The 20,147-nt window shown below is 37.0% G+C and overlaps 2 protein-coding genes across 3 annotated transcripts in view; both read right to left on the bottom strand.

Moving 5' to 3' along the window:
* Positions 1-1,875, bottom strand: part of scn4ba (sodium channel, voltage-gated, type IV, beta a) — a 29,636-nt gene extending 27,761 nt beyond the window's left edge. Inside the window, exon 1 of the mRNA XM_017708891.2 lies at positions 1,493-1,875. Coding sequence (XP_017564380.1) covers positions 1,493-1,586 — 94 coding nt within the window. The 5' untranslated portion in view covers positions 1,587-1,875. The remainder of the gene's footprint in view (positions 1-1,492) is intronic.
* A 7,218-nt stretch (positions 1,876-9,093) lies between these two features.
* The window catches only part of scn2b (sodium channel, voltage-gated, type II, beta), a 28,496-nt gene continuing 17,442 nt past the window's right edge, over positions 9,094-20,147 (bottom strand). Inside the window, exons 4-6 of one of the 2 annotated variants that reach the window (XR_005131718.1) lie at positions 17,984-18,179; positions 16,494-16,561; positions 9,094-14,798 (exon numbers count right to left, since the gene is read on the bottom strand). Coding sequence is in view for 1 of the 2 variants with exons in the window: in XM_037546559.1 (XP_037402456.1) it covers positions 14,765-14,798; positions 17,984-18,179 (230 nt within the window). In the remaining variant the exon portion in view is untranslated. The remainder of the gene's footprint in view (positions 14,799-16,493; positions 16,562-17,983; positions 18,180-20,147) is intronic. The other variant, XM_037546559.1, reaches the window with a different exon arrangement.

Raw genomic sequence — 20,147 nt, 5'->3', positions numbered from 1 at the left:
ATATGCCTCTGTCCCACACACACACACACACACACACACATATATGAGAGAGAGAGAGGGATATTCAACTGGATGTCCTTCAGAATTTAAACTCAGGCTCATATACAATCGTTAGTATCATTGCAAAAAGGCCATTGTACTGTTAAGTGTGGTCCTTTCCCTGGCCCATATGATATGCCTGAACACATCACTATATATCACTCTTCATAGTGTCCACTGGGACTTTCATCAGAGCATGTATATTAACCCTTGGGCTCCAGGCCATGAAAAGAGAAAAAGGATGTCCTACTTTAACTGCCTTCAGTTCACCTTGACAGTAAGTGAAGGGTGGGGCAGCAATATGTGCCTACGTATGTGCGAGTGTATGTATGTGCATATGTATTTTGTTGTGGGTTTTTGCGTAGGTGTAATGGTGGTGCTGAATTTTCAGTATGACTGCCTGCTTGTAATCCTGAATGCAAAGACCTCCTCAAAAAGTGCGCTTTCTAAGGGCCCAATCATGCACAACCTTTTAGCAATAAAAGACAATTTAGCTTCCATTATGTGCAATTTCATGGTGGATAAAACTTCACAACTGTACTATAATTAATAGTGGATAACAATGTATTTATATGCAATATAATGTTAATGTATTAAAGTTTGTTATTTCTAGGAGTAACTGTGTAATACTGGACAATACTGTCATACACATAACAGTGTAATATTGATGAATAACAGATAGAAAAGAGGTAAGCATGCAATACTGTGTGGAAGTACATTTTCATAAAAAACAACTACCAAGTTGCACAGATGCTTTCTGAAGTAACATCATCAGTGGGCTATTATCTCCTGCACCATTTGATTCTGTTGTCTGTACTAGTGTGATATATTTAATTTAGCTGGTGATACTGCTGTGGACGACACATAAATGTCAGAACTTAGCCTTGAATGCTTGTCACGTAAATGACTGACATGAACAGAAATGTGACAAAATGTTTACAATTTCACATACGAGTTGAGGTGAATATTTACCCTAAAATTTTATGAGTCAGTGTTTTTTCTCATAAGTACACTGCAGTGCTTTTCTTCATAAGTTAATTGGTACAAATACAGCTTGTCCAGGTACTGACAGCAGTGACTTGCACTTCAGACACTCTCTTCGGTCTCTCACTCTCTGGGTCCGGTGAGCTGTTAGTCAGCCTGAGCTAGCCTCCATACCCTCACCACATATGGTGGGAGACCTGAGCCCTGTAACCAAATCGACCTCCTGCAGCAACAAGTAAATAAGCATGTCCTTCCAGCCAGAGCACATTCTGCATTTTTGCAAGCAGTGCAGAAACCGCTGCATTCTGGCATGGACCCCAGTGCAGAGGAGAAGAGGAAGACGAAGTGCATAATGTAACACAGCCAGAGAGAGAGAGGGAGGGGGAGAGCGAGAGAGAGAGAGAGAGAGAGATAGGAGTACACAGAGAGAAGACTGGAATATCAATAGAATTTAAGCCGGTTGACTTACCAATCAGAAGTGTGACAACCAAGCCAGCGTGTACTGCATCGCCAGACCGCGTCCACCTGTGCAAGAATGATCCACTATTTCCATGTGAATCCATGTCCGCTAGACAGCCTACACGTTTCCCTTGTCTGCCTGCCCCGTCCTGGCTCCTCCGGTGTGTGTGTGTGGGTGTGTGTGTGTGTGTGTGTGTGTGTGTATCTCTGTCTGTCTGAGTTGAAGCAGGGGGCTCTGGGGTGGGATGGTGGAAAGGAGGGGGAGTGAGAAATGAGGTGGGACAGAGGAGCAAAGGAAGAAAAAAAGGAGGGAGGGAGCAAGCGTGGACTTTTCAGCCAGATAAGTCCTGCAGAGAATGACTCCCTCCTCTCTCTCCTCCTTTGCAGTGGGATCTGGTGAGAGAGAGAGAGAGAGAGAGAGAGAGAGAGAGAGAGAGAGAGAGAGAGAGCGAAAGAATGAAAGAGAGGAAGAAGGAGGAAAAAGAGAGGGGAGAAAAAGACTGTAAGAGAGAGAGTGAGAGCGAGAAGAGTAAGGCTGTGTCTGTGCCTCTGACAGAGAGATAGTCTAAAGACTGCTTTCTTCTGCAAATTACTGGCTCGCACTCGGCATGCGGAGAGACAGCAGAGAAGACAGAGACCGCCTTCATTCATAGGAACGTGTAAACCGCACAGCGCAGTGCTACGCTCAGTGAGAGATCAGTCTTCTATGTATGAGTGTTGTCCTTCTGTGTGCCTGGATGTGTGTGATTGGTAGACAGAGCCGGTTGAAAAAGCATGTATTTACATAGCTTGATGCAGAAAAGCATGAACAGTACTGCAGGCACATGGGAGTGGGGGGGCTCTTTTAGCCTTATCACATCTAGGATCATAAATGCTCTTGCTGAGAAAGCTATACACCAGGGGCTTGTGTCATGTCATAATCCATGCCAGTAGTGCAAAGCTTAGAATCACTCTTCCTTCTCTAACTCCCTTGCTCTCTTGGTCTCCTTCTCCTTAATCGGTTGTCCCACACCCAGACTATGCAGTTAGAATTTTTCTTGAGGCGCTTGCTCTTCATGGCCTCCTTTTATTCTGCTCCAATATGTCCAAATGTTGCCCTAGACAAGTGCAAACATGGTCATTTTCACTGCTGACAGTTTTAGATCAACTGTTTTTCTGCAATGCAGGCTAGATCCAGCAGCAAGGACTCAGAGGACTAGAACCGGGTTCCAGTGAGAATATTGCATGTTATAAACATTATTATGGATTTCTTTAGTATTGAATTTTCTGTCATTAAACTGTCTGCCTCTGTACATAATCTGCAACACTGGGATGACCAATGTGCTATTTTTTTGCAGAGCTATTAGAGACTCATTCAAGCACAGTTTGTTTGAACAATAAAAAAAAGTAATAATTATAATAAGGGGTCTTTTCACACTGACTTTGTGTTGATGCTGTAAGAAAGCTGACACAGTACTCTATTTGATTGAATGGAGATCTGAGTGTAAATAAATTACGTCCATACAATGATTTAGTGTATGGACGTCTCAAGCCAGCTATGGCTAAACTCTGAAATTTGTCTTTGCCCACTCATTCTCCTGGAACAGAACGTCAAATCAGTACGAAATGTTAGAAATTGCTATTAACGGTCCAACTTCAGTTTGGAAAATACTCCAAGAGATCACTAACTACAAGGTGAAAAGAACTCCTGTTCTCCTGAATGACTGTCAAATCACAAACAACCTGAATGAATTTTACTGCAGATTTGAACACAGACTTTCTCTCCTATAGGCCCTGTGATGAAGCACACTGGCAAAATTACAGCTGACCCCTCATCCTGGACATCACCTCTCCTGGCCACTCCCTTCTGGTAGAAGGGCCATCAAAACCAGCACAACCAGACAACAGCTTTTTCTTCTCATTTTTTTGTTACACTTTTAGACAAGTTTATGCAATTTTCTGATATTCTGTATATATATATATATATATATATAATGTGTTATGGCTCCTCAGACCTGCATATATATATATATATATATATATATATATATATATATATATATATATATATATAGAGAGAGAGAGAGAGAGAGAGAGAGAGAGAGAGACAGAGAGAGATAGATAGATAGATAGATAGATAGATAGATAGATAGATAGATAGATAGATAGATATTCACATCTGGATTTGTATTCACATATATCTTTAGCTCCTTACAGACTGGATCTTTATTGTTCTTTATTAATATTTGATATATTTTTATTTAATTTATGCCTTAGTTAAATACTTATTAATAATAATGTGTTTGTCTGGTCTTTTCAGTATAATATGATGTGAACTCATCAAATTTCTTTTGATGAAATAAAGTAATGCTCATTCTGATCAAATACATATAAGAGGCAATTAATGCAAATATTTTTGTCAGGATAGTATCTGCTGCTCAGTGTACTAAGCAGCTGTATTCTGTTCTACAGACACACTTTCTCACTCTGGACGTGATGATTAAGAGCTATGCAGAAAGCAGGTGGAGGTGTCATGTTCTCCTTTCTCAGGGCTGAAGGAAGGCTCTGCCGGACCTCTGGGGGCACCATCTGGCTGTTGGAATGCAAGGTGATTTTGATGGAATGCATGTAACCCCCCATGATACAACTGATATGCTTTTTCAAAGGGAAGCATTACAGATAAAGTCATATCAAGATATTGTATCAACGAACTAATGTAGACCTCTAATTGGCCTGGAACCTTCTGCAATTCTCACAAAAACCCTGAAATAACATGATGGACAAATAATTATTTTACTAGTCTTATCAGGCAGGAATCTTTATTACTGAATTGTCAATATAAACGTTTGTACTATGAATACATTGGCTAGAGTATGTGTACTATATGTATATGTACTATAGCACTGTGGACTTAAGGAAACCTTAACCCAGAAGCTGCTGCCAGACTGCAACAAAATCACAAATATTTCACACATATATTACTTTGTTGAGGCTGTGGTGTAGTTTTCTGTTAAAATATGGGTTCTGCTCTTTTTTCATTAAACCAAGAAAAGGCTAACTAATGTTTAATGGCCATTTTACGGGAAATGAAATATATTTTTAGAGGTCTCTGACTTCTGCACTGCACTAGGGCTAGTCAGTCCTTTTTGGTCTGGAGGAGCTATAATTATGCACTTCAAAGTCAGAGAGATCTATTTATTTATTTATTTATAAACTTTAATCAATGGCAATGGACCAGTGACCCTTACCCTCAGATCACAGAACAGCTGTAGGGTGGATTGAAGTGCAGTGTAGTCCCTGAACGCAGGACTCATTGGGGTTAGTGTGCAGCTGCTTCACATGAGCCAAAACCCTCCAGAGACTCCATTCAGCTATGCTGAGTGTGCAACGATGCAGAGATAACAGCGCAGCATACCTTACACTGCACATGGAAGTGATACGGAGGAGAGCGGGTGGTTAATATGGAGAAACATAATGAACAATTTTTTTGCTATTATGATGTGTATGTATGGGATCTTGCTGCGTTCCATGTCTATAGCCCAGTTCTGTCAGCTAAATGCATATGTGGTGATGAATGGACAAAACTTATTGAGCTACATTTTTGGTGTATGTAGTGCATATTATTAGGGGAAACTTCAGATTGTGATAAGATTGTGGGTTTCATTTAAGAACATCTGTTGTCAGCTCAGAATGAAAGCATGCCATAAAATCCATGTACACGCACACACATCTCCAGCTTGTGACATTGTGATCTTGGCATATCATGTCACAGAGAGAGAGAGAGAGAGAGAGAGAGAGAGAGAGAGAGAGAGAGAGAGAGAGAGAGAGAGAGAGCGAGAGAGAGAGAGAGAAGGGGGAGTGCGAAGGTGAAAGAAAGGGAGAGGTGGATTAGAGGGAGGAGAGATGGACAGAACAGGCTAAGTAAGAACCACAGAGGGAGGTGGAGAAACAACTAGGTGGCTGAGAATGAAAGAGTTTGCAGAGTGAGTTGAGGAAAGAGCCTGGGCAAAGGGACTTGCAAACACTGAATACTTTACAAGCTTTTCCAAGAACAAAAAAGGAGGAAAAAATGAGACTTGGATGGAATTCATAGATTTTACAAGCATGGATTATTTTGTTTCTATGGAGAAAAGGACAGACATCAGCATACAGATCAGAATATGACGGAAGACAAAAAGTAAAGGTACAGGTAAAGGTAAAGGAGAGGATGGAAGAGCTGGATTGTGCTGGGGTGCCACGGGGAGCATGATGAAGCAAAAAAAAAAAAAAAAAGAGAGGAGGGGGTGAAGAAACGGTCTGGGACAGAGGTAGGATTAAGGTAGGCATAGATAGAAAGAAAAAGACAGAATAGACAGAGAGAGAGCTAAAGAAACAGAGCAAGAGGAACGGGGGTGTTCTTGTTAGACACACCTGTGCCAAGTACTTAACATTGCTCTAAGAATCTCTTACTTTGCCTCTCTTCTGTCTCTCTACCCTCCCATCTGAGTGCAATGCTGCATTCTTAACAATCTCTCTCCCTCCCTCCGTCTCTCCCTCCCTCTTCGCTAGGCTAAACCCTGAATGAAAGAAAGAAGCTAAGACACTGAGGCCTCAGAGAGAAGCAAAGCTAGACAGAGTGCATTTGCATGAAGTTTTAGAGCAGTGTATTTTCAGAAATCATTAATTTTATACAAATTCCACCTTGTGCTATTGCAAGAGAAACCAACAAATCTGCTGGAAAGAGTAAGTAAATATTTTCTCTTAATGACTCTATGACTCTCTCTCCCTCTCTCTCTCTCTCTCTCTCTCTCTCTCTATATATATATATATATATATATATATATAGCTGCTGTCAGAACAAATCTGCAACACTGGGATTTTGCATCTCCAAAATGATAACTTTACAAGAGAAGGGACAAACATACATTAATTTGAATGTAAGTCAGTGGAAGCAAATGTTTTTCCAAGTCATTTTTGGCCATTTTTGTCTATCCATGCATCATTAAATTTACACGCATTGTAAAGGACAACAAAGCATTTTCCAATTATTTCAAAAACTAAAAAATGACAAGAATGGAGTTAGGTTTTGTTCACACAGCAGAGAGATCTATCTATCTATCTATCTATCTATCTATCTATCTATCTATCTATCTATCTATATATATATATATATATATATATATATATATATATATGTTTGTGTGGGGACTTGAGGAGTAATAGAGCACAGCAGAAAATGTCTGTTTAAAACTGTGGAAAGTGGATAATGAATCTTATTTCAAACAGAAATTTCCATTGCTTTAATAAATAAGCTGACAAGACATGAACATGAACCCTGAAAGTAGTTGGAAAGTGGTGGAAAGAGGAGAAAAAAAAAAACATAGGTAGGGCTATAAGTGATGAACAACTACAAACATCACTGAGCTTTAAATAAGTCTAACTGAGATCCATTCGGTTCTTTCAGATTTACATTCAGATTTCTTTGTTGGTAAATTGAACTTTATAGTAACTATTATTTGTGTCTTATGCAGTTACAGTGTAGATTTCCATAGAAAAGCTGCAATAGGCTTCTGTTGGTCTTAAAATATCGCCTAGAACATCCTAAAATATTATGACAGACACGTTCTAAGCAATGCGTAATTATTCTTCTAGACGTTAAGACTTTCCTCTAAAGTTGTATCGGTAAATATAGGTAATGCAATTGATTTACTGAACTGTTACTATACATTAAAGAAATACATTACATAAACACACATGTTGCTAAAAGTAATTTATAGCAATAAAAGAGTAGAAAGTTAAGTAAAATTCTGAAGACAGAATTATTTTGACGTATATTCTACATGTGGACATCAGTGCAAATTCAATGCATTTTTATTGCTAGTATCTCAGTAAAAGAAAGACTATAATATAAATGCACTAAATATAATCCTCAAATTAATGGAACCACCAGAGGTTCCTTGCTTAACACTAATGCCACATAGTCAGCTGGTAACACTAATGAATTGTTCCAAACAAATTGTGTAAACTAGCTGACTCACAGTCTGTAAGTCTCACTGAGTTAAAGTCCAGCTTTCAGATAAATGTAGAGACTGTGGAGAAAAATTAGACGTGTATTCTGTGTGTTCTAAAATTTCTACACAGGTGAGGAATTTTGCTGACTTGTGGTATACAGATATGTTAGACCATAGATCACGTGGATTTAAGCATATCTACCCAACAGCTGCAGTTTGTGGCAGTGCATTTTTTGCCAGAAGGATCTTGTGGACTATTTACTGCACACTGTGTCTTTTGCTGAATCAGCATGGTGGTAGCGACACCTTGTAGAACAGAAGACATGGAGCTAAACTCCAAGTCAGGGCCAAAGCTATTCCTCTAGCAAGAAGTCAAGAGAGCAGAGCATTGTGTATGGGTTTATGTGCAATCTTGTCTGATGGTACACTGGCTTAGATTCAGGTATAACTGCTGCCCTTCCATCTGCAGCAAGCTCTGTTGTTGCTGAAGATGCATCTGATGTTTATGGCTGATTGTATTTTTATGATTATTAATATTTATGGCTGATTTTAACTTCTTTATAGCAAGCTGGCAGTTGGCTGATTTTTAAAAATGATTTTTAGTAGCCTTTTTTAAGCAACAAAAGGAATTTTATCAAAGTCCTTATAGAAAAGTCCACATGATGGCCATCTTGGCAACACCCTCAGGCAGTGGTTTTCACTCATATAAGACTAGACCTTTACTTCTTTGAAAGGGGAGGGACCCATAAACCCCAAATTAAAGCCACATTAACGTTTCATTTTAAAAGTAATTTGAAATTGTCAGTAAAATCTGACATGAACAGCAGAAACAGTTTATTATTTGCTTATTTTATTTTATTTTTGGCTCAAACAGAACACAACTTTCAGCTTGTTCTGGTTACTGAGCATGAACATTTCTCCACCTTAATCAACCAGTTGTTTGGCTCTTTTTATTGAAGAGCCAGACTTTCTTTATAAACAGATGCCATGTTGAGCATTTTGAGCTTTCCCATTCATTTTCCAGCCTGTGAACTGTCCCCTCCTTTATAATGTGTCTGGTGTACTGCAGAAACTATAATTACAATAATGCAATTAAAGCAATGCATTGAAGTGAAGCTGATTAGCCATTTGCACATTTTTATCTGTTCAAATGAAAAAAGGCTATTTTTTTCACTTAATATAAATTTGCATGGCCAGTACCAAGTCACTTTCCTATCGCACTTACTTAAGATCCCCTGCACTCACAAATGAATTCCTTTTAATGATAAATCCCTCTTCATTGTATTATTGAGGTTACATAGACTGATATTTGTATTAAAGTATAACTAAGTATAGAGTTTGCATTTTCCCACTGAAAACACATGCTTTCTCAGTGCATCAAAAAAAGGTGATTTGAGGGGCACTATGTGACAGCTCATTTGTGTATGTCACGAATGAGCTTAACCATGGTCCTACACACTAAAATATGCTTATGAGAGGATATGCCAGGCTACAATGACAGCTGTAAAATATTTAACAATTTATTATTCAACATAGATCATTTTGTTAAGTGTTTTAACTGAAGACTTGGGTAGTAGTGATAGGCAAAACATCAAAAAATGATAGATTTGCTATGTTCAAAAGAATACACACACAGAAAAAGAAGGGAGGTAAACATTTAATATTGAAGATGAAACTTCACAAAAAGTGAAAATCCATGGCACTTTTCATTAAAATGTTTTTATTATAACATGGCTAAAAAAAATGAGTTTTGGCACGGCCGTTTATCAGGGAGAGGACTGTATTTGCTCTTTAGACTGGTGAGTACCATGCACATTCATACTTGGCTGGCTCCCGTTATTTATATGTATACTACAAATATATAAATTCATCCAAAAACAAAAATCAATTGGCCGATTTGCGTACAAGGAACTAATACAGACCTAAATGCAAACTTGTAATCCTAGATTTTACTTGAAACCCCCTTACGCAATTATGCAGTAACACCTACAATACATTCAAGTGATCTGCTTGATGCAAGTCATGTCCACAAGCTAAGTTGTTTGATCAGCAGTCCTATTCTCATTCTTGAAGATGTTTTCCTTATCAAAGTACAAGCGACTTATTACTTTGTCCTCAGAGGCTGCTTCATAAATTTGCAGGCAGATAATGTTGTTTGTATGGATGAGTCGCATTTGCTTCTGCTTTCTCTAGCACTGCAGTAGCTTTGCCCCTTTGACCCCTCTGCCAGCTCCTCAGTGTACGGCCTATTTAACAACACCTGCCCCAGATACAGCACCTGGCCCAGATCGGCATTATTATTCATTACATCAGCCCCAATATCCTTTCCTTTTTAAGGACATACTTGATAATTGTGCTATACTAGCAAACACAGAAATGTGACTTTACTATGTAGAAGTTTTTAATTAAGATCTTAATAAATGTTCTAACTGTGGCTTCAGACATGGCAGTAAAGTTTGCCCAGCCCTGGTCCCGGGTTATTATTATTGTTGTTGTTGTTGTATGAAGAAAAGCTGTTGTTTGTGAGGGGTATTATTTAAGGGTAACATAATATATCAAATTTAGAAGAGCATGCATTTGTATCAGACAAATCAAGACAGCACAATAATTACTTTTTAAATTATACTTCATTTCAGTATTGTCTATATTTATATTCCACCAGTGCAAAACATCTCTTTACAATGGGTTACCAACATTAATCAAATATCTCATGCCTGAGTATACTTATTTCAAATCTGTTGTCCATCTGACAGAACCTCTCATTCAGAGCTAGGCAATACACATTTAAACAGATAATCTTATCTTATACCATATTCATACAGCATGTATAATTACACATTCATATTACCGCTGAAAAAAGTAAGAAGTGAACAATACAAAGATGTGCAATATAAAACCATTATCATGCAGTCTTTAAAGTAATTTTAAGATATTCTCATAACACAGCTATGTATCACATGAGTACTACCTACATTTTAAAGTAATCGTGTTTTTCTCGTGAAGGATGAGAATATGGATGTAAGGACACAGAGCCATAGCGTTCTCTCAGAAGTGCAGCCATTCAAACATCGGGTATATTACTGTAAAGCCATCATGCTGCAATGTGATTTTTCCGTTCTCATTTAAGGGAGTATATCAAAGCTCAGCATACAACTGCTCATACTGTGAACTACACTAGGAATAAACACACACCACAAATGACATCTTATCACTTGTATTGAGCTTATGTGCCACGTATGCATCCAAGAGTTACACTTATGCCAACCATTTTGGACACTGCATGTTGAACTAAATCTCTACACGATTTGGTGGCATGTTAAAAATAAAGAAATAGATCAACAAAAAGGGTATGTGTAGTCTCCGATTCTTTTGACCCGCTGTTATACTACCAGAAGCTCACTTGCTGCATTTCTCATCATGAATTGTAAAGGCAATAAGAACACTCACATACAATCATGACATGAATGTAAGGCCATTTGAATAATACTGTTTGTCCAAAACAAAGACTTTTTTCCTCATATCACTTCATATAAAATTCTGAATCAAATATGTTTGGGGACGAGTATCAAGTCATTTTCCCATAGTACCCACTTTGTTCTGTATCTACAATACCCTAGCCATTTGTCAGTAGCCATTATTTTATGTATTTTATAATTGACTTGTTCAGTAGACATGCCTGAATCTGGAATGTGAAATTAGTTTTGATAGCTAGACTCAAGAAGTCTGGCTAAATATGATAAAAATTTAATGGACACATCATTCTTTGGTATTTTTGGTATTATGTCACTTCTAAAGTGACCTTTGCTGTTACACCAGTTTTATATACCATCCATATGTATAGGTACAATAGGGGAAATGTACAACAGATATGCAATTAATACAAGACATTCCAGTGCCTTTTTTTTTTTAATTATGGAGTATACTATCACTGTCTGAACAAAACCTCATATCTCTGAAATGAAAACTTTACAGAAGAGGACAAAAACTTTCTTGTAACAGGAATTTACAGGTAATTTTGACCACTTCTGTTGGTCTACTTGCCATGAAGTTTACACACAATGAAAAAAGCATTTGGTGTTTTTTAATTTTGTGGGGAAAAAATGGCAAATATGGAGATGCAAGGTTTTGTTCTGTCAGCAATGATTTGTTAATATGGGGCCACCTGAATATCTTCTATATCCCTACCTCACAATGAACAATAAAACGTTTCTTAAAGAACTGTATTGTTTCTAGTGATGTTGGGAGGTAAATATCATTCAGTTTTATCACACTTAAAAGATGATATTGTGTGCTACAGTTGGAAAGTGTATTTATAAGCCATTATGTCTTTATGACAGTAAGTTTCCTGTGGCAATGTGGGAGTACGCTGTAAGACTGAGCTATAGATTTCTGTCACTTTAGCAATGGCACGAGTGAAAAGGGTCTACATCCATCACAGTGGTGACCACAGCCAATGTAAGATCGTAAGCAGCAACATTTCTCTTGCTGTAAGCTATAGTGGTAGCCATTTAGGTAGATAGTTTTATGATTATACATTGGAATTGTTGAGAATGCAGTAGTTTATAAAGAGAGGAAGAAACTTTGAAAAATACCTTTAATACAGTTACATCCCACACAATGGAAACCAATGGGTTTGCAATGCATAATACATAAAACTATAGATACGATGATATATAGATACTGTTACACTCTCAGGTCATTTTTCTCAAGTCAAAAAATAAAATAAAAAGGATGGATGGGTAGATAGATGAATGGACAAATAAATAAATTATTACTATAATTACCTAGTGTCCATTACATTTGTAACAAAAAGTAGTTAGCAGTGGTATTCATATTCAGTGCTTACATAATGTGAAGTTTTTTTGTGTGTAATTTTTTAGAACTGCTTTCTATCATCAACATTTGCCATTTTTAACACATTTACATTTTACCCTTTAAATCTAGCTACTGTATGTCCAAGTAAATACTAAGCATTGTTTTCAAGCATTGTGTTGCTTTGTGTACTTTACTGTAACTTTAACAACAGTTTCGTACTATTTTGAAATAGTCTATCACTAACTTAAGACCTGAATATTTAATAGATTATTTGATTAATTTGATTACTAATGCGGTTCAATGTGCATATTTAATGTTGTAATTAGAAATAATTTCACATTACTGCTACAGATTTTTACAAAATAATAGCACTAATGCAAAAGGAATGTATAATACTTTCAACCTTTCACACAATACATTCAAACTTTCATTGTGTAAGCCTCTTTCTAAGCAATAAAGTAACTCCTCAGTCCTATGTCTGATTTTAATCTATAACTATTAGAAACTGATAGAAACACATTTTAACTCAGTAATTTTCCCTGAATTGTCACCATATTGTGCTCTCTCTGTGTGTAGTGTGTGTGTGTATATGCAGGTATGCATGTTTTTGAGCCAAAAGATTTGGAGTTTTTATTTAGTACTGTTTTAGTTTTAAATTTCTGATTGTATTCCGAGATTTGAAGTTAGTGAAGTGACACTAAAATGCTTGTGAATACAAGACTGTGTGAATGTCACATGTGCAGGTTATATTAAAGCATGCTAATGTAAGATTTACTCTTCAAAAGTTTGGTATCATGTGCCATAACAGCTTTTATATGATGTTGTATTCCATAATTCAGGAATTCTGTGGACAGAGATGTATATACTAATATACTGTAATTATCTATGTACAGTATTTTCTTGTCAAGTTATTTGCTTTGAGATTCTGTCTCCGCTTTTCAAATATGATGTATTCTGGATATCATTTTACAATCTTTTACGGCTCTGTTCATCATGCTGGACACATTGTATTCATTTTTATTTACAGTCTGCTTGTTGCCTTCTAATTACTTGAAAGTTGCACAGGGCACATATGTTATAATCTTTCTGCACACTTGTGTTCTGAAAACATGAATCCCAAACTTTTCAACAGCGATTCCAAACTTTTGAAAAGTAGTGTAATTATTTTCAGTCAGGTTGCATGAGAGGGTGCACAGCAAGCAATGGAAACTAAGGCGACACACTGGTTAGAAGTTCCAGTTAAATGTGCTACTACTATAATCATATCTGTTCTGCTCGCTGTATACAAAAGACAGAGCAGAAAACATTTAGACAACAAAAACTTTTTTGGAGCTTTACTGCACTGGTGAGAACATTTGGTCCTCACAATTAGAGTTGTATGCAAAAGTTTGGGTACCCTGGGTACATTTTGTTGCTTTTCTAAATGAAACGAATTTAACACATCCTCTACTGAGAACACACAGCATGATGACTGGTTTTTGGTGAATTTAACATATTGTGGAAAAAACAAAACAAAATCTGGCCTGTACTAGTTGTGGCACACTTTACATGATATTTTTCCCCATATGTTAAAGTCAGCAAATAAATAGAAATTGTGCACTACAATGTGCAGACTAATGACATATTTAGGTTTCTAAATTGTGTGTTAACATATTTTCATTTAGAAAACATTCTAACTAAACATGTCATTTGAATGGGAGTGTTCTAACTTTTGCATATGGCAATATTTCTTTAAAGGAGTAGATTGACCAAAACTACTAACATAGATAACAGTGAAAGTGAATAGAAGCCGGTGGGCTTCAATTAGCACTATTTCATTTGCATAACAATACGTGGTGGCTATTTGCATTCATTCATTGTGAGTTACATTACCTTTTTAACTGAACTATTCCTTTATATTTCACACAAATATTACACACACACACACACACACACACACACACACACACACACACACACACTCACTTTTGCAAATGCACACACAGAGAAAGAGAGAGACAGAGTCTGAGAGCTTTTTTTGCACCAGACCAGAAGAACAAATAAAAGACTGTTTCGATATCCAGAAAACATCTTAGAAATATCATCAAACTAGTAATATATTTGGCAGTATTAGGAATAGTGTGCTTTGTCCTTATCAATAATAATTGATCGAAAAGACAATAACAACACACCTCTCCCCAAGATAATCTCTTAAAATATCACACAACAAATGTGTTGGCAGTGGTTTGAGGACACAACCCTAAAAGTTTCAGAAAAGATGGTCCCAGAAAAAGTGTAGTTTAGATCATTGGCTTTCTTACTACTGTAAACCTTAGTGTCAAATGGAAGAATCTGTAGTTTGGAGACCTGCACTGTAGTTTCTTCTCAATGCACTCATACCCAGGTATGGCAGTGGCTGAGTGTTTTCAAAATGGGACATGTTTGATGGCAGAGGCAAGAAAGGACAGTGCCGTAGGATGGGCATCGATGCAGTCACAGGACGATGGGTCAAGCAGATTTCAATATACATCTTCAGGCAGGGCGCATACATTTCTGAAAGAGATGCACCAAAAAAGAGAGATTGGAAGAAGTGAGAGAATGGAAAAGGCATTTACATTATTTGCAGACTGTATTAAATTTATGTACATTTTTCTTTTTGCGCATCATTACCAACTGAAAATCATCATTGTGCCTGCATCATGGTTGAACAATTGCATATTATGGTGCTTCTGTAATGATGAAATATCTTGAATGACTTGTTACTGATCTACTGATTTAATAGTTATTAATAGTTAAATGCTACTGAAGCTAGCACCAGCACTGCTATGGTGCTTAAGCTAGCAGCCAGTCGACGCTAAGGTAGTCAGCCAATGTGGAACCACCTCAACTAACCATGTTTTGCACACTGACCAGTGTCTGGTGTCTTATGCATGCATGGATACTTTCCAACCAGGTTCTGGAGTGTCCCCTGCCCACTTTAGTGATTTCCCTTCTTTAACACCTGATTCAAATGCTAATTAACAAACCCTTCCTGAATTGAGGTGGGTGTGTTAAAGCAGGAAAACCCAAAATGCTGCAGGATGGGGATACTCCAGGACCAGGGTTGGGAACGTGTGCCTCCGGGAAAGTGAATTTAACAAAAATTGCTTTTGTTCATGTTTGAAAGTTTTGATAAGATATTCCAAGATATGTTTATCTCATCCTTATGACCTAGATTGTTGTAGCTGTGAGTATAACAGCCGTAGTATGTTATACAGTTACATATTATAAATGTTTATTCAGCAACAGCTCAATGGCTTCTATTATAAATGAGTTTCAATTGTTTTCTATATACAGGAAAATGAACCAAAATTATTCACACTGATAATAAATGGTACATGGGTGATGTTTGTCATGGCAGCCGTCTCTGTTTTGGTACAATACAGGTATGGCAGCTAGTGCTTAAAGCTGCACTGTGTAATATATGGGGATTTGTGGACCTCTCTGCAATGTGCACAAGAATATTTTCAGTTTTTGTTTTTAAGTTGGAGAACACTGTATTATTCCCTCAAACTGTGAGCCAAGTTTCTCTGCAATTGTAACTGAATGCTTCATTTCAGACTACAAAAAATATTGTAGATGAAACTATAAATATGTTACGACATAGATAAAATTACTGCAGCACGAACAGAAACACAAGGAGCCTCAGACTACACAGTCAAACTTAGGGTTTTATGTGTGCGCTGGAGTACACATTTGCCTGTTTTCTCTTAATGAAAAAAGAGCAGTTTCGGAGAAGGAGGAAGGTGCGACCGGTACCAAGAAAATAAAGCTGGCCTATGTTCTCAAAGTTGTCTTAGCCTACATAGCCTTACTTGCAAGGTTGAAGCCGAAATAAAAACTAGGTTATTTACACAGCCCTGTGGGTAAGCTTCTGAGAACAACCTGCATGAAGCTTGTAAATGAGATATTAGTGAGGTGCAGTACTCCCAGGAGATAGTGAGGAATACCTACACAGCATCTGCTATACTCACTGTTTATTGATGAGGGAACATAAAAATTGAGGACATACATACACTCTAACATGTAGAATTTAGCTTTGAAAATGGGTTATACAAGTGAAAACAACTTGGAGGTGATAAATAAGAGAACAATTATAGAAGCTTGAATGGTCTGAAGATGATCTGGGGTAAGAAAGGCAAGGAGATGTGGGGGTGGCTTTCAAAGTAACATGATTATCACAACACAGTAGCCATCAGTTAGTTTTACCAGCATGTGAGGGGCAGGGCTCCAACAAACTTTCGGCCTTCCAGGTCGAGCAGCCAGGTTAGAGTTGTCTGTTTCATTAAGTACACACAAAATGAAAATTAATATATTATGTATTATGTATATAAGTTTCCATTATAATGGCTCAGAAAGACTTAAGGAAAATGTTGTTCTTAAAGATAAACTTTTCTTCGTCTCAGGAGAAATAAAGCAGACCAAAATATATATAGTAACATTTAATTTGATGTGCAGATCAGGTTATGGACCACACAGGGATAAACATAAGCATTTAATTGTAAAAAGTGCTGGAGATAAACAAGAAAACCATCAATTTTCCTTCTGCACAGAAGGATGTCTGAAAGATTTCTGATATATGTAAGAGAGCTATGTTTAAAAAAAACACCATGACATCTAAGCTATCTAAGGGTTGTATCCCTGGAGACAAATTTCAGAAGCGAGAAAATTGCTCCCACTGATTTCAGTGAAAACTTAAAATGCAATTAAGAGGAAATTTTATTTAGAATTTTTTTTTTCATTTGGGTTGTGGCTTGTAGTCAGTAAAGAGCAGAACAGGCTTTTAATTTAGAGCTATCACTAGATGACTCAACTGAAAAATCATCAATTTAAGTGTACCTCCTCAACCTAATAAATAATAATTACATGCCCAATTGCATGATGCATATTTTATATTCTCTGAGAAACAGAGCCTGCCAAACACAACCATTTACCATATTTGTCACATAGTTTTTAGTTAAATGATGACTTCTTTTTATCATTTTGTTTCTTCTACTGTTTTTCTTTCATCTTTGATAGGCTACACTCTTAAAAAGAAAGGTGCCAAAAAAACCACCCTTTTTGGTGCGATGCCATAAAATCATCACCTATGATTCCCTGAAGAACCTTTCAATAGATGGTTCATTAAATAAAATACATCTTGTAAATGTGAGATATGTGAGTGTAAACAACCTTTTTATAGTTCATAGAAGCTCTACATTATGCAGAGGTTTTACACCAACTAAAGGTTTTACCTAGAATCAGATATTTAAGCAAAGAACCATTTAGGAACTTTGATTTTTAAGAATGTATACTTTTCAGTTGCTGTGCAAGGTAATATTCCCTTTTTTTAAAAAACTGATAAGTCAAATAATTGTCAAACTAATTGGTAGGTTATTTGATTATGATCAATAGTGGCAGCCCTATTGCAGTTTTCACATTTTAAGCTGAACAATAGAAATAATAGAGATAAAGAGACAAAGGAAGTAGACAGCCTATTTTCTGAAAACATCATTTCACTCAATTTATTTGGACATGAATGACATAAAGAATCCAGTTATCCATTCCCAGGACAACAGATTGTAAACGATTCAGTCCTCTGTAATACTCAGTTATCAATGAATCATCTAAAGATCAATCTATTATTTGCTTTGAGATGCAGTGGTGTATTCAGTTGGAAGGCAAATGGACAAAGGAAAGAGAAGGGAAACGGTTCTTACTTGGTGCCCTCTTCTGTACCCCCTTCTCCATCTGTTTTGCCCTCCTCTTCCATCTTCTGTTCATCGGATATGAGCTCTTGTTTCTTGTGCCTGCGCACACACTTCACCACCACCATGGACAGAATAACCAGAGCCAGCATACCTCCTATAGATGCTCCAATCGCCACTGCAATGGTTGAGTCCCGTGGAGGAGGCACTGGACGGTAGAATAGAGGGAGGAGGTTCAGTTGACCTGATCAGTGGTCATTATAACAATAACTCTGGGTGGTGCAATTGTTGCCATTATTCACAAATTGTAGTTTAGATAGTTTGACTAAAACAAAAGTAGAATTTGATGTTTGGTATTAGTAGTTCTGCAGTGGCCCTATGAGGCAAATGTACAATGAACTAAATAGCTTCAAGGCAAATGTGACTCACAAGGAACCAAACAGCATCATGCAAACTGCATACCTAAACTACCACAACTACATGTATTTATGTATTTTAAGACAAAGTTCTGCATGCTAAAAAAATTATATTTTATCTCTCCATAACTGGAGACTTAACTCCATAAACTGCATAAGCAAGTCCGTTTCAGATTACCTAACAACTCAAAATGGTTTGAAATGTGTTTCTGTGAGCTTCTATTAGTGTCATAGCTCCAGTGCAAAATTACAGAAGCTAATTTAGGACACAAAAATATGGTTTGTCTTCTCTGATCATTTAGGGTAAGGAGGGAATTATTATTTGTACCAGATCAGTATTTTAAGTGAGTTACTGGCAAAATCTTTTTTTCTTTTTGTAACCCTTGATACAGAAAAACAGTGAGGGGACCTCATTTAAGCACAATAATGAGTTTATGCACAATACAGGTAATGTTTATCAAACATTTTAGTCAGTTTCCATCAAACAGACATAAAACAGAGTTAATAATTTATGAAATTTAGCCACGATTTCGATTTTATTCATGAAGTATAGAAATCTATAACAAAACCTTGTGGATTTACATTTTGCTCTAATTGTAAGCCTGCTTGAAAATGAATATATGTGTTTTAATGGTTTGCAGCATTTTATCTATCTGCAGTCAGAAGCCATAGTGTGTGTGTGTATGTGTCTGCAATCTGGTGTAGCTCTGCAAGACAGAAGGCTGTGATGCTGAGGTGAGCGAGACTAGCAAGTCATCAATAAATAAAGAGCAAAAAAGTGCCGAATCATCACTCAAGCTGAGGGGGGGCCGTGCAGCCTTTAGAGGCATCGCAGTTAGGGTGGAAGGTAGAATCCTGGGATGCAGTGCTGAACCAAGTCCAATGTTGAGAAACAATGTTGTTGAGGAGAGGAAAAAAAATCTAGCTTTGACATAGTACACCATAGTGCCTTCATGTCGAATAACAAACTTTTAATGCAAAGGCAAAAAAGTGTCTTTTTCTGTCCTTTAATCGACTCTTCCTTAGTAATGTAATTTCCAGTGGTAAAATGTGACCATTAGAGTTAGGTCTTCAGTTCAGGCCATGAAGCTTGAATCTTGGTCCAGAAAAAAAAAATCCAAAATCAAAACAACAACCACCTTTGATTTGTGTGAAAATGGAGTTGAGCTCTGGTACTGCAATTTGATGTTAATGTAAATTTTTGTGATCAATTTTATTACCCAAAGTGATAAACCATGATAATAGAAAAACCTTTTTTCAAAAACAGTTTTTCAATGAACAAAGTTTGAGCATTTTTGATAGGTGGCATGCCCTGCTTGCTCTATTTTTAAAAGTCATCAGACTCATCTGGATTACAAATGACAGACCGATTGTTCCACACAGGATTTTTATTTCAAACCAATATGTGCTTAATGTAAATTTTCAAAGTCAAATTTGAAGATAAAAAAAATTTAATTTTAAACAAATAAATAAATAAATGGCAAATGCATCTTGCCTAAGCATTCAACCCCTTCAGTCTGGTACACTCTACAACCTTTTGCTGCAATAACAGCTTTAAGCCCACCGGGATACATTTCTACCAACTTCTTTATGAGTAATTTTTTTCCATTCTTCCTGGCGGATCTGTTCCAGGTTGGTCAGGTTGGTAGGATGATGATTGTGGTCTGCTGTATTCAAATAGTGCCACAGATCCTTGATTGCAGTGGATGTTGCCATTGTAGGACATTCACCTTTTTGTTGTTCAACCACTCCTGTTGCTT

This window comes from Pygocentrus nattereri, chromosome 17 (assembly GCF_015220715.1).
Source record: "Pygocentrus nattereri isolate fPygNat1 chromosome 17, fPygNat1.pri, whole genome shotgun sequence".
NCBI lineage: Eukaryota > Metazoa > Chordata > Actinopteri > Characiformes > Serrasalmidae > Pygocentrus > Pygocentrus nattereri.
The sequence above is the reverse complement of the archived record's forward strand: the minus strand, read 5'-3'. Positions and strand labels throughout refer to the sequence as shown.